This window comes from Sander lucioperca, chromosome 3, assembly GCF_008315115.2.
Source record: "Sander lucioperca isolate FBNREF2018 chromosome 3, SLUC_FBN_1.2, whole genome shotgun sequence".
NCBI lineage: Eukaryota > Metazoa > Chordata > Actinopteri > Perciformes > Percidae > Sander > Sander lucioperca.
Genome location: NC_050175.1, coordinates 37,414,527 through 37,427,960, shown reverse-complemented (window position 1 = coordinate 37,427,960; position 13,434 = coordinate 37,414,527). Strand labels below are relative to the sequence as shown.

At 42.4% G+C, this 13,434-nt stretch overlaps 1 protein-coding gene across 11 annotated transcripts in view; it reads left to right on the top strand.

Moving 5' to 3' along the window:
* The window catches only part of herc1 (HECT and RLD domain containing E3 ubiquitin protein ligase family member 1), an 80,867-nt gene that overhangs the window by 54,916 nt on the left and 12,517 nt on the right, over positions 1–13,434 (top strand). For 9 of the 11 annotated variants that reach the window (XM_031323640.2, XM_035999675.1, XM_035999678.1 and 6 more), the window contains 16 exons: positions 1,000–1,136; positions 2,965–3,165; positions 3,311–3,441; positions 4,530–4,747; positions 5,469–5,586; positions 5,811–6,014; positions 6,271–6,372; positions 6,476–6,649; positions 7,569–7,868; positions 7,975–8,040; positions 8,179–8,304; positions 10,288–10,426; positions 10,713–10,894; positions 11,412–11,567; positions 11,772–11,894; positions 12,035–12,137. In XM_031323640.2, coding sequence (XP_031179500.1) covers positions 1,000–1,136; positions 2,965–3,165; positions 3,311–3,441; positions 4,530–4,747; positions 5,469–5,586; positions 5,811–6,014; positions 6,271–6,372; positions 6,476–6,649; positions 7,569–7,868; positions 7,975–8,040; positions 8,179–8,304; positions 10,288–10,426; positions 10,713–10,894; positions 11,412–11,567; positions 11,772–11,894; positions 12,035–12,137 — 2,480 coding nt within the window. The remainder of the gene's footprint in view (positions 1–999; positions 1,137–2,964; positions 3,166–3,310; positions 3,442–4,529; positions 4,748–5,468; positions 5,587–5,810; positions 6,015–6,270; positions 6,373–6,475; positions 6,650–7,568; positions 7,869–7,974; positions 8,041–8,178; positions 8,305–10,287; positions 10,427–10,712; positions 10,895–11,411; positions 11,568–11,771; positions 11,895–12,034; positions 12,138–13,434) is intronic. The other 2 variants (XM_035999682.1, XM_035999683.1) reach the window with 1 other exon arrangement.

Below are 13,434 nucleotides of genomic sequence, written 5' to 3'. Positions count from 1 at the left end.
AAGGATCAAAATTGTGCATCAAAATCAATTCATGTCAGTGGAATTGCCACAATCAGTAGATTCAGGGGGGTGAAGCAAATCTGACACTTTTCACTTTGAGTTCAACTTTGGTGAACTTTAACCTGCAAATTTGCTAAGCTAGCCGTTAGCACGCTCCTTAAATCGGAGAGCGTTTTCCCCTCATCAATAAAACTTTGTTGAATGAAAGGATTTATAATCCCGAGAACAAAAGGCTAAGGTGGGAGTAAACGTTACAGTCTAGAGAAAAAGTTCGGGAAGCTATTGTGAATGAGAATTACCAGAGTTTACGTGTCACAGCTGGCTTTTGTCTTAGTGGTTTCTGGCTTGCCAGCTACAGTAGTTCACAAACAAGCCCTGCAAGTAGTCGCTACATCACCAAGCCTCTGTAACTAAATGTTTTGCAGATTAACTTTGCTGTGCCACTTTCTTGTCTGACAACGTCTAAAGCGTAATGTGAAAGGGGTTGTAGGGTTAGGGGGGGCCTCCAGTGAATTATCATCAAACTGCAGTTGTCCTCAGCTCTAGCACTGTAGCATCTTTTCATCACCTTTGTTTCCATCACCTAAACCGCTCTTATAAACCCACTGCACACTACCTGCCCAGCACCAGAAGACAATCAGACAGAGTTAGCGACTAGCTGGTGAAGAAAGTAGAGCATTGAGCAGCTAGAGCCAGATATTTTCCTCATGAGTTAGAGAAAACCAAATAGAGCTCAGAGAAGAGTGAATGTTGGATTTACAGTACATTTAAATGAATACTAATGTTCTGTTGATGTGTAAATACTCAACTGTTTGCTAACATGTTCCCCATAATAACTTCATAGGGTGTTAGTATGTGCTAATATGTTCCCCATATAACTTTGTAAGGTGATAATATGTCAGATGTTTTATTTAAAGCTGCCTCTAAGTGGCCAAATAAATAAAGTAATGCAGCTTTAAGTTTTGGTCTCATTAGTGTTTTATTCTGTGTTCTCATCAGTGATGGCTCTTCAGAGGAGGGCGTGTCAGGTTTGGGATCTCCCAGCGATCCTTGTATGTCTCCTCTGGCATGGAGCGTCACTGGAAAATATCTGGCATCTGCCATGGAAAAAATGGTCAACATCTGGCAAGTTAATGGTAAGCATTTATTTTTTCTAGCTCCTCTGGGGTCTTGACTCTCTGGTTTTTATTTTATTAGACGGCATGTTAATGATAAACTCTGCGTTGAAAAATGTTTTTTCTTTGAAAATGTGTAATGTGGTTCAGCTTGTACCACTGGTGTGTGTGAGGTCAGCGGAATATGAATGAGACAGCATTAAGAATTTATAGCTCCCATTAAAAATAGATTCACTGGATGTGGTCCAATCATCATGTCCTTCCTCCCACCACACAGCCTGCAGCATGAACCATCTGTCCTTGGCCACTTTCAGTCGCCTCCAGGATGAACGTCCACAATCCCATTCTTATTAGCTTTCATGAGCCCAGTTCTAGTGCCACTGAACTGTGACTGTGTCTGCATTACCATTTTTCTGTGGGCATTGCTGTGCAATTAGTTTGTTAGTTCTTTTAGGCTACGTTCCCACCGCAAGTCTTAATGCTTAATTTGGATTTTTTGCTCAGATCCGATTGTTTGTTTGGCTGTTCACATTACCTTTTAAAATGTGGCCTATATCAGATTCCAGTGTGAACTGTTTGCCCGCATGCACAAAAGAACAATAACAATGACATCAGACGCAGCACGCTGTTGCACTAAAGTTAGGGAGGTTATGGAGGAAGTAATGGCAGCCATAACATTAATGAGCATCCACTAATTAGGTCTAACACCTCACTCTCCTTCTATTGACTTGCTCCATCACTGTTCTCCATTTTGTAGGCCTAGTCACGTTTTTAATTTGACTGTCTGTGTCTAGGGCTAACTCCCACCAGAGCATAATTGTGACAAATGTCGATGTAGATTGACGTAAAAGTCGCATCAAATCCGCCTCCGCATTGAAAAATATCAGACCTGGGTCTGATTCAGGACCACATATGGAAGTGGTCTCAATCTGATTTGAGAAAATCTGATCTTGGCAAGATTTGAGTGTTCACACTAGTTCTGAAGAAGTCTGACCTGGTCACTTGACTCCAATACATTTAATAACTGCTTATAATGTATAGACTGTAAACATACAATACTAGAGGTGTGACAAGATCTCGCGATATTAAAACATGATGATATTTCTCGTTGGGGTGAAAAGTTGCCTCAAGATATCAGTACACAAGTGCAAAATTATGCCTGTAATTATTACACAGGGGAAAGTACCGGGAAAAAGTATCGTTGGCTACCACCACAGAATTTTAGGTACCGATAAAAATGTGAACGGTACCCAACCCTACCCGCCATTTTTAAATCGTTTGTGTGGCAGCATTTTGGATTCCCGGCGGAAACGCCGCAGTTATTAGGTCTGAAGAGGTTAGTACACAGGAGAGAAGCCATTTGAGTTTGTGGCAAAACCTTTCACAGTGCTAGTTTTTCATTCTCTGACTTTGATTGAGTAAAACACAAATTTTTCCAGTCATATTTCATCATTGAAGTTTTCTTTAAAACAGTGTTAAAACCTCTTCTCGTCTCGTTCTCATGGACCCAATCTCGTGTATCGTCCCGTGAGCTGAGTGTCTCGTCACACCCTTATACAATACCAATCAAAAGTTATGAATCAGCAGTTATATTTATCTTCTTTCTCTTCCCTTCAAAAAAACAAATAAATAAAACCAATTCAGACACCAAATGTATTTTCTACAACCTAAAAGCATCAAAGAGCATTCAGACTATATAGAGTAGTCCTCTCAGACATCTGACTGACACAATCAAACTTTAGTGGTCAGAGATTTCCAACCTTTGAACAGTACTGGATATTGTCGATGTAATAAATTGACCGTGGTAACAGCACTACACTAACGGTGACTTCCGTTCCCTTCCCCTAAGGTGGTAGGGGCCTTTTGGACGTGCAGCCTCACTGGGTGTCGGCGTTGGCTTGGCCTAAAGAGCAGGCAGAGTCTTTGTGGTGCGGGGAACCCAAGGACATGCTGCTGGTGGGACGAATGGATGGATCTCTGGGGCTCATTGAGGTGCTGGATACCTCCAGTATGCACCGCACCGAGCTGGAGCACTGCTACAGGAAAGATGGTACGAAGAGGACGTTTCTGAATGAGTGCTACATCTCTGTGCTGAGTGTTGTTGAGATATTTTCTGACTATACACTCTAAATGACACAACTCCTGCCAAATTGTTGTCAGTTTACAAATGTTTGATAATTCTGCTCCTCTCTCAGTGGCAGTGATGCACATAGCCTGGTACAGTGAAGACAAGCCTTTTGCTGTGGGCTACGCAGATGGCAAGTTGCTGATAGGATCCAAAGAGCCCTTAGAAAAAGGAGCCATTGTGGTCATTGATGCACACAAGGTAAACTAATCCTGCTGTCTACTTTATTCCCTTATAATGCCCATATTTAATGCTGTATTTTTTAAAACTTTATCCTTGCACTGCTATATAGTTTTTATATTACTATGTCTACATATCCTTGCACTATTGGACTTATTTGCACTAAACCATGACACACACTCTCATAGAGCACCTTACCATGGAGCACCTTACCTGCCCTGTCACTGCAAGCGTCTCATGCTTATACATCCCTTAGTACATTCATGTGGATTTTTTATTTAGTATCTTTTCTTTTATTGTCCATATTATTCATGTGGATTTTTAATTTTTTTTGTAATTTTAGCATTGTGTGTGTGTGTGTGTGTGTGTGTGTGTGATGTCTTTAAGTTACTGGGACCTTGAATTTCCTCTTGGGGATCAATAAAGTATCTGTCTATCTCTCCAAGGGATGTCAATGATTAACCGTTAACCGTCAATAATAGTTTTTACCGATTATCACTTAAACAGTTAAAAACAATATCATTAAAACAAAAATAAAAGGTAATTCAAAAAAAAAAATTATTTGGGTATACAATCTATTTCTACTACTAGTTAACTTGCAAACTTTGCACTAGCAAGTTGCGTTTTAAGATCTTTTTTTTTTGCTGCCAATTTCGTGGCTCTCTGCTGGACGGACGGCGCTCACAGCGGAGAGCTACGTGACACATGCCACTATATTGATGAGGAGTGGCGGGCAGTATGCCGGGCAGACACACAGCTGACAACCTCGCAGGTGGATGTGGTGGAAACGGGCTCGGACATATGCTCCGCGGAGCGCTATGGACTTGCGCTCCATAGTCCATAGCGCTACGTGGAGCCTATGTCCGAGCCCGTGGAGCACTATGGACTTGTGTCAGTCGCACTGATGCTACGCAGTTCCAGGAAAGTATGTCCGAGCAGCCTGGACGGGTGAACTGGGACTGCGTTGCCTACTTGTCGGTTAACGGTTAATGATTGGTGAATGAGGGTCGGTTATCGGTCAGAAAAATAAATCTAAATTAGCATCCCTAATTTAATTTAATAATTTTTTACTCCTTCTCAGAACTGAATACTTCTTCATGTTGTTACAGGAGTCAATCACCAGTATGAAGTGGAATCCTACTGGACAAATCTTGCTGACTTGTGCCAAAGAGGAGACGGTGAAGCTGTGGGCCAGTCCGGACTCTCACTTTGACTCAGGCTCTGGCTGGCGCTGCCTGCAGAGTCTTCGACACCCCTCCCCGGTTAACGGTGTGGCCTGGTGCAGCCTGCTTGGACGTGGCCCAAAGCACCTCAACATGTTAGCCATGTAGGTTGTCCTAAAATACTAGGCAGGACTTTGGCTGATTATACTGTCTGGTTCTATTAGAGAGTTTATGTGGTGTCCTCACATTGTCTGTCTGAGAAGTCTTTCTTAATAAAGGGACAATATTGCTTTAAAATCCATAATATTCAATTTGAAAAATATGGATACGAGTCGGTATAAGGTCATCATGAGAAGAGAAACTACAGAAAGTGCAGTTATCACCTGGAGAATATTCTCACAAGCTTTTTCAGATGCATAGATTTAGCCAGTGGTGAAAAGTAACTTGGTACATTTTTTGAGGTACTTTTACTTGCATGAGTATTTCAATTTTATGCTACTTTCTACTTCTACTCCACTACATCACAGAGGAAATTATTAGTACTTTTTACTGCACTAAATTTCTTTTGGACAGCTGGAGTTACTTTACAGAAAGATATTTTCAAAAATAGTTCTTAGATCAAACAAGACGTGACAAATTTATAAAATATGATACTGTGCTTCAGATGAAACTGTCCAATAGTATGTAAGTAGTTAGCAGATTAAAGGTCAACATTCACACATTTAGGCACATTTGAAATGACTGCTGACAGAAAGTGTTCAGCGTTTGATCTGCTACATTCTCATTCTCAACCCTGGCATGTTTGTGACACAAGGATAATATATTTCTGTGAAAGAATATTTCCTGTGGTTGGGTGGGTTTTCATGTGTCGCTGTGTTTTTTCAGATGCTGCCAGAATGGCCTGGTCACAGTCTGGACTGTTCCTCAAAACATCTCATACTTCCCAGAATCCTCCCCTGAGTCAGAGGGATGGTGGGAGAATGAAGCAAAACCTAAATTCATGGTACACACATTCATAAATAATTACATGAGACTTTCATTTGCTTTTTTCATGTTTATAATGTAAACAAGGTCAAATTAAATGCCATTTTTTTGCTGTTTATTTTAAATTCCTGGACATTTGATGAATGTTGATGGGATGTTTGCCTCAGCTTCTAAATATTTCTTACCAAACCTGCTGATTCATGCCAATTTATCATGCTGTTTATTCCCTCTGCACGTACATAGAGCCGTAGGAGAAAAGACCGTGCGTTCCCCCACTTACCTGCTGTCACTGTGTTGCAGTCTTCCCGGTGGTCAGGAAGTGGAGCAACGTGTGTTTTCCAGCTGAAGGGCCACATCACCCCAGTAAGAACGCTGGCCTTCAGCCCCGATGGTCTGGCTCTGGCATCTGGAGGAGTGGGAGGCCTCGTGAACATCTGGTCCTTGCGGGTAAGAAACACTCACACTCCTAAATACACACACACTCACACTCTCTCTCTCTCTCTCTCACACACACACACACACACACACACACACAAATCAAGGTGAAAACACCCAAACAGGATAAATGCTAATACTGCAGGTACAAGTCACATGGATACAAAGATGTGTGAAAAGAACAAATTATTCCTTATACACTCATCTTACAGGCACAATGTGTGTGTGTGTGTGTGTGTGTGTGTGTGTGTGTGTGTGTGTGGAACAGGACGGGTCAGTGCTCCAGACAGTAGTAGCCGGTTCAGGTGCGATCCAGAACATTGTCTGGATCCCAGATGTGGGTGTCGCTGTCTGCTCCAACAGGTCGAAGGTACGACATCTTTACCCGATTCGTATTTTACCATGTTTCTATCCACATCCCTGAAAGAAATGATTACTTACAGTATTTACTCTCTGGTCTGCTTCACTTCCAGGATGTGCTGGTTGTGAACTGCTCCAAAGAATTCATGGCGTCCAACCATGTGCTGGCCACTTGCCGCACAGCTCTGAAAAAGCAGGGCGTGGTCGGCCTCAACATGGCACCCTGCATGAGGGCCTTCCTGGAGAGACTGCCTGTCATGCTGCAGGAGCAGTACGCCTACGAGAAGGTACAGAGACTTTCAATATTTATCTACTGCCAAACAACATTTACATTTAAATCATAATCTTTAATAATCTAACAAAACAAAACCATGTGAACATATTTAGTATCAATAGCAGAAAAAGTTTTTTTTTTTAAGAAACTTTTTTGGGCATTTTAGACCTTTATTAGATAGGACAGCTGATGACAGGAAAGGGGTAGAGAGAGGGGGAATGACATGCAGCAAAGGGCCGCAGGTCAGAATTGAACCTGTGGCCGCTGCAGCAGTGACTGAGTACATGGGGCGCACGCTCAACCAGGTGAGCTAATCAGGCGCCCCCAGAAAATGGTTTATGTTTCCCACAATTTAAGAATTTTGTGGGATGTGGAGACTGACATATAACATTCATAACCTAAAGTCTGAATAAGGAAGTTTTTTTTTCTCCAATATAAACAATTGCAGATGCACAATCCCGGCAAAGGAAGCAGGGCCTTCTTTGTACGGGTATTGATACATCAATGTTAATAATCATATCCACAATCATAAAAATAATAATAATAATAAAAGTAATACACCAGAAAGCAACACAGCGACAGCGCATGTTGGTGTGGTGATAAGAGATGTGGGAAATGGTCTGATTCTGTTCAGCTGCACCAAAACTTAGAATTTTACAAAAAGTTTAAATGTGCGTGTGATTAAGACCTACAAGTTTACACTGCTTCTCTGGGGGGTTGTTGAATGGCCTTCTGGGAAATGTGGACTGTAAATCAAAAGAGGTAGACCAGGTTGCCTGAGAAAAGATGGTACGACAAAATGCTTTATCACTGCACCAAAAAACAACTCCTAGAATCACTGATATTACTGTGGAGCGCCTGAGGGTGATTTAACTTACAAACTCCATCATTGCCTCTCGTTGCTGATGTCCCCTGTTGTTCTCCACCTCCAGCCCCACGTCGTATGTGGGGAGCAGCTCGTCCACAGCCCCTATATGCAGTGCCTAGCCTCCCTGGCTGTGGGTCTCCACCTGGACCAGCTCCTGTGCCGCCCCCCTGTGCCTCCTAACCTCCGACACTGCCCACCAGAGTCTGGCACCGCCGTCTGGTGTGCCAGCGAGTGGGCCTGGTTGGACTGCTTCTCTACAACGGTCAAGGCGGCAGAGGCCCTCGCTCGAGGCGCCGCCTTCTCCGAGTCGTTCTCTGTTCCCGACCTGGAGCCTGTGCCCAAAGAGGATATGGTTCTGCTCATGGTGAGGGAGGCAGCTGCTGCTGCTTTAACTGCTGGAACAGCAATTTATAATGTAATCAACACCCACTGTTGCATATAATAACAGTGTTTGCACTCTGTTTTTACAGGACAACAGTAAATGGGTGTCTGGTATGGATGAACAGATCATGTCCTGGGCCACCTCCAGACCAGAGGTAATTTAGGTTTATACCCAGATTAGCTGTAATAAATGGTTTGTCTATGTTTATTCTCAGACTCTGGAGGTAATAACTGCCATTTTAACTCAGGTTTTGTCTACACTATTCATGTTTGTGTGTGTTGTGTGTTTGCAGGACTGGCACCTTGGGGGGAAGTGCGATGTGTATCTGTGGGGTGCAGGGCGACACGGCCAGCTGGCAGAGGCTGGCAGAAACATCCTGGTGCCAACCACCGCCCCATCCTTCTCTCTAGCACAACAGGTACACAGACATGTCATGTCTCTGTTACTACATCCACAAAACACCAGCCTGTTGCCTGTAATCGCAACAAACAGTCCTTCCAGAAAAAAAGAGTTTTTTTGTGATTGTTGCGGGAATATGGAGTGCAAAAATCCTTGATTATGTGGCATGTTTTCTTAAAAAATGCGATGGAATATGCGGGATATTTATGCAATTTTATGCGATGAAATTGCGGGAACTTGCAAACATTGCGGGAACTTGTAAAAACTGCGGTTTCATCATGGCTTCATCGCGGGGTTTGCAGATGATGTTCACGTCGCGTAATTACGTCACTTCTTAACGTTCCCATGGCAACAGGGGAAAATGGCTGCTCTTGTGTGAAGTAAACGCAACATTTTTCAACTTTCTGCTAAGATATACACTTACCTAAAGGATTATTAGGAACACCATACTAATACCGTGTTTGACCCCCTTTCGCCTTCAGAACTGCCTTAATTCTTCGTGGCATTGATTCAACAAGGTGCTGGAAGCATTCTCTAGAAATGTTGGCCCGTATTGAGAGGATAGCATCTTGCAGTTGATGGAGATTTGTGGGATGCACATCCAGGGCACGAAGCTCCCGTTCCACCACATCCCAAAGATGTTCTATTGGGTTGAGATCTGGTGACTGCTGGGGGCCATTTTAGTACAGTGAACTCATTGTCATGTTCAAGAAACCAATTTGAAATGATTCAAGCTTTGTGACATGGTGCATTATCCTGCTGGAAGTAGCCATCAGAGGATGGGTACATGGTGGTCATAAAGGGATGGACATGGTCAGAAACAATGCTCAGGTAGGCTGTGGCATTTAAACAATGCCCAATTGGTACTAAGGGGCCTAAAGTGTGCCAAGAAAACATCCCCCACACCATCACACCACCACCACCAGCCTGCCCAGTGGTAACAAGGCACGACGGATCCATGTTCTCATTCTGTTTACGCCAAATTCTGACTCTACCATCTGAATGTCTCAACAGAAATTGAGACTCATCAGACTAGGCAACATTTTTCCAGTCTTCAACTGTCCAATTTTGGGGAGCTCGTGCAAATTGTAGCCTCATTTTCCTATTTTTAGTGGAGATGAGTGGTACCCGGTGGGGTCTTCTGCTGGTGTAGCCCATCCACCTCAAGGTTGTTCGTGTTGTGGCTTCACAAATGCTTTGCTGCATACCTCCATACCCTTTCCTTTTTCAGACCATTCTTTGTAAACCCTAGAAATGGTTGTGCGTGAAAATCCCAGTAACTGAGCAGATTGTGAAATACTCAGACCAGCCCGTCTGGCACCAACAACCATGCCACGCTCAAAGTTGCTTAGATCACCTTTCTTTCCCATTCTGACATTCAGTTTGGAGTTCAGGAGATTGTGTTGACCAGGACCACACCCCTAAATGCATTGAAGCAGCTGCCATGTGATTGGTTGATTAGATAATTGCATTAACGAGAAATTTAACAGGTGTTCCTAATAATCCTTTAGGTGAGTGTATGTGACTTTTTTGCAACGAAAATGCGGGGATTATGAAATCATGCAAGCCCACGCATATTTTGCGCGGAAATCGGCAATTTATGCGGTGAAAGTGCGGTGTATTTGAAAAAATGCGGCCCACGCATAAATATTCAGACTTTGGCTGATTATGCATTGAATTATGAGATCGCATAATTGTGTTTTTCTGGAGGGACTGAACAAGAGTAAATAAAACATTTTGTATACTTTACTGCAAGAGTAAGTACAGTACATGTATTGCCTGTTACACTGTGTAGATGTTTATTTGTGCAGATCGTAAAGCCTGTTGAGTTTCTGAACAATTTCTGCCAAAGAGCTCAATGGCTAAAAAGACAGTCTTACTTGATATAATAAGTTTATTTTTGATCCCTCGCCCTCTTGACTTCAGGCGTTTGCTTGCTTTCCTCACTTCTGTTTCTTTTCTCATACACTGCATCCGTTTCCTCTTTGTTTCCCTCCTTCAGGTGGTGTGTGGTCAGAACTGCACCTTTGTGATCCAGCCTAACGGGACAGTGTTGGCCTGTGGGGAGGGCAGCTACGGCCGTCTGGGTCAGGGCAACTCTGATGACCTGCACGTTCTCACCGTCATCTCAGCTCTTCAAGGTGGTGCTGTTGTTTCTTACCGTACATACTGTTAGATGATGGATATAGCTGGAATGGCTGATTCAGTATTGTGTGACGCGCTCACGTGTTTGTTCTCTAATGGCACTAGGATAGAGTTGTGGTTACTAATAATGTCTCTTTATAATATGCTACGTTAAAGTTGCTCCAGAAAAAAAATAAGCATTCTTACGAATTATCTTTCCGAATCAATGCAGTGATGAGAGGGCTACTTCAACAACTGTCATTATCTCTGTCATGACAGTGCGGTCGTCTCTTTGCCCCTCAGGTTTTGTTGTGACTCAGCTGGTGACGTCATGTGGCAGTGACGGTCATTCCATGGCTCTGACGGAGAGCGGTGAGGTGTTCAGCTGGGGGGACGGGGACTACGGTAAGCTGGGCCACGGGAACAGCGACCGCCAGCGCCGACCGAGACAGATCGAAGCGCTGCAAGGAGAGGAGGTGGTACAGGTCAGTCTTTTCCCTCCTCAAGAGTGCTTGGGTTCTGGTAAATGTAGAGACTGCAATACACCAGTTATTTCAAGGGTACCTGATAGGGCTGGGCAATATGGAGGAAATCAAATATCACGATATTTTTGACCAAATACCTCGATATCGATACCGCAACGATATTGTAGTGTTGACTATTGGTGCTTTCACAAAATATTTACACAATGAGATTTTTGATAAATAATCAACAGTAATGTGGATATAATGACTAAGTGTGTAAAGGCAAATAATAGAACAGTTACAACAGTCTGGTAAGTTCAGAAAATGACATCACTTTACTGTAATGCATCCTCTAAAACCAGGAAAAAACAACACTTATGCCATATTGCGATATTACAATATCCAAAATCTAAGACGATATCTAGTCTCATATCACGATATCGATATAATGTCGACATATGGCCCATCTCTAGTACCTGATAGTAATATATTATTTTGGTGTCACAATCTTCTTCTTTTTGCTCTTTTTGCTCTTCAGATGTCCTGTGGGTTCAAACACTCTGCAGTAGTAACAGCTGATGGAAAGCTTTTCACATTTGGTAACGGTGATTACGGCAGACTGGGTTTGGGAAACACCTCCAACAAGAAGCTACCGGAAAAGGTCACCGCTCTGGAGGGCTACCAAGTCGGACAGGTAAGACGGAAGAGTGTTAGACTTTACCAAGGGGAGAAGTTGACCTTTATTTAACAATTTTGCGGATTATTTTTTTCACATGCTGAGTTTCTATGCCACAATTACCATGTTCACAGACAGGACTACAGAAAGAAGCACTCATCTTTTAAACACAGATGATTGACACCCTCTCAGAGTTTAGATTGCCATGCATTCCTTCCTTAGGTGGCTTGTGGTTTGAACCACACTTTAGTCGTCTCCGCTGATGGAACGATGGTTTGGGCTTTTGGTGACGGAGACTACGGAAAACTGGGACTCGGCAATTCCACAGCCAAGTCCTCACCTCAGGTAGGTGCTTTGTCACTGTGTGGCCTCCTACTTTATTTGAGCTGTTAAAATTTGATGTTCACTTCAGAAAATAATCATATGATTTTGTTTTTAAATGAATGTACTAAAGTTTTTTGGGGGGGAATTTTTGGATTCCTTAGAAAGTGGACGTGTTGTGTGGAATCGGCATCAAGAAAGTGGCGTGTGGAACACAGTTCTCTGTGGCTTTAACCAAAGATGGCAAAGTTTTCACGTTCGGTCAAGGTACGCTATGGTTTGATGTTGTCTTTACTCCCCAACGTCCAAAAACAAAACAAAGACATTGTAAAAAGTGACAAAGAACTTCGGGAAAAGTGAGAAAGCGTTGGAGAAAGCTTCAAAAACTTGGTCAAAACAACAACAAAAATGTCCAAAAAAATCGACAAAGAACTTGACAAGTGTCTGGAGGTTTTAACTTTAAATTTTGAAGTTGCATGTTCTATGGGAAGACAACACGAGGGTTAAGTAATAAGTAGGGCTGTCAATCGATTAAATAATTTAATTGAATTAATTACATACTCTGTGATTAATTAATCTAAATTAATCGCATACATAATTTTTGCTGTCAAAGTATTTTAAATATTTCAATTCAAATGAATAATCAGCATTAGTGACATTAAAGTTAAAAAAAAAACGTTATTATTATTTTCGGCTTGTTTATAAGGCCATATGGTCAAAATTAAATTATTTAATAATAATGTAATAACTATAACAATAACTTATTTCACTAGTAAATTGCTGTTGAACGACAAAAACAACCACCAGATGGGAAAAGGGCATTTAACAATAACTTTGAATGCACCATGAGGCTGTAAATTACCAGTTTCATTGAACGCACCGTCTGTGTTTTTCTGACAACAGCAGCTGCAGATTGTTACATCCCGGTGTTGGATCCTCTACAGTGAAAATAGTCACACTTTACACTGTTTAGCGTTAGCTGTCAGCATTTTAACCATTGTGTTTAATCCAGCTACTAGCTAGCGGTAGGCTAACGTTAGCTGCTGTCGAGTATAGTGTTAACTAGCATCACGTGCAGTGATGTTTCTGTTGCCTGTAACGTCTGTTTCAGAGCATCAGAGGGCAGCGCAGACATATCAGTGGCCCCGAAATGAGGTGCCGAAATCTGCGTTGCTATTCGGTCCGATAGATACCGGTCGTTAAGGCACCGGTGCCGTATTAGCACCGGATTTCGGTACCCAACCCTATTCAGGAAGAAGATTTTTATAAGTAAATGTTCCAATCAATGATCCAGGCAGCGCATTCTCGTCTCCCTCCTTCATTTTACAGTCGATTGGTGGCTAGAACGGCTCTCAGGCAAAGGTCAACATGGAATGGATTAATCTGCGTTATTTTTTTTAATGCGTTATTTTTCCTCAGATTAATTAATCAAAATTAATGCGTTATTTTGACAGCCCTAGTAATAAGTAATTTTCAAGCTAATTTTCCAAATATTTAATGGTTCCAGTTGCTGTTTTGTGTTTGTTTACATCACAGTAAACTGAATATTTTGGGTTTTGGACTG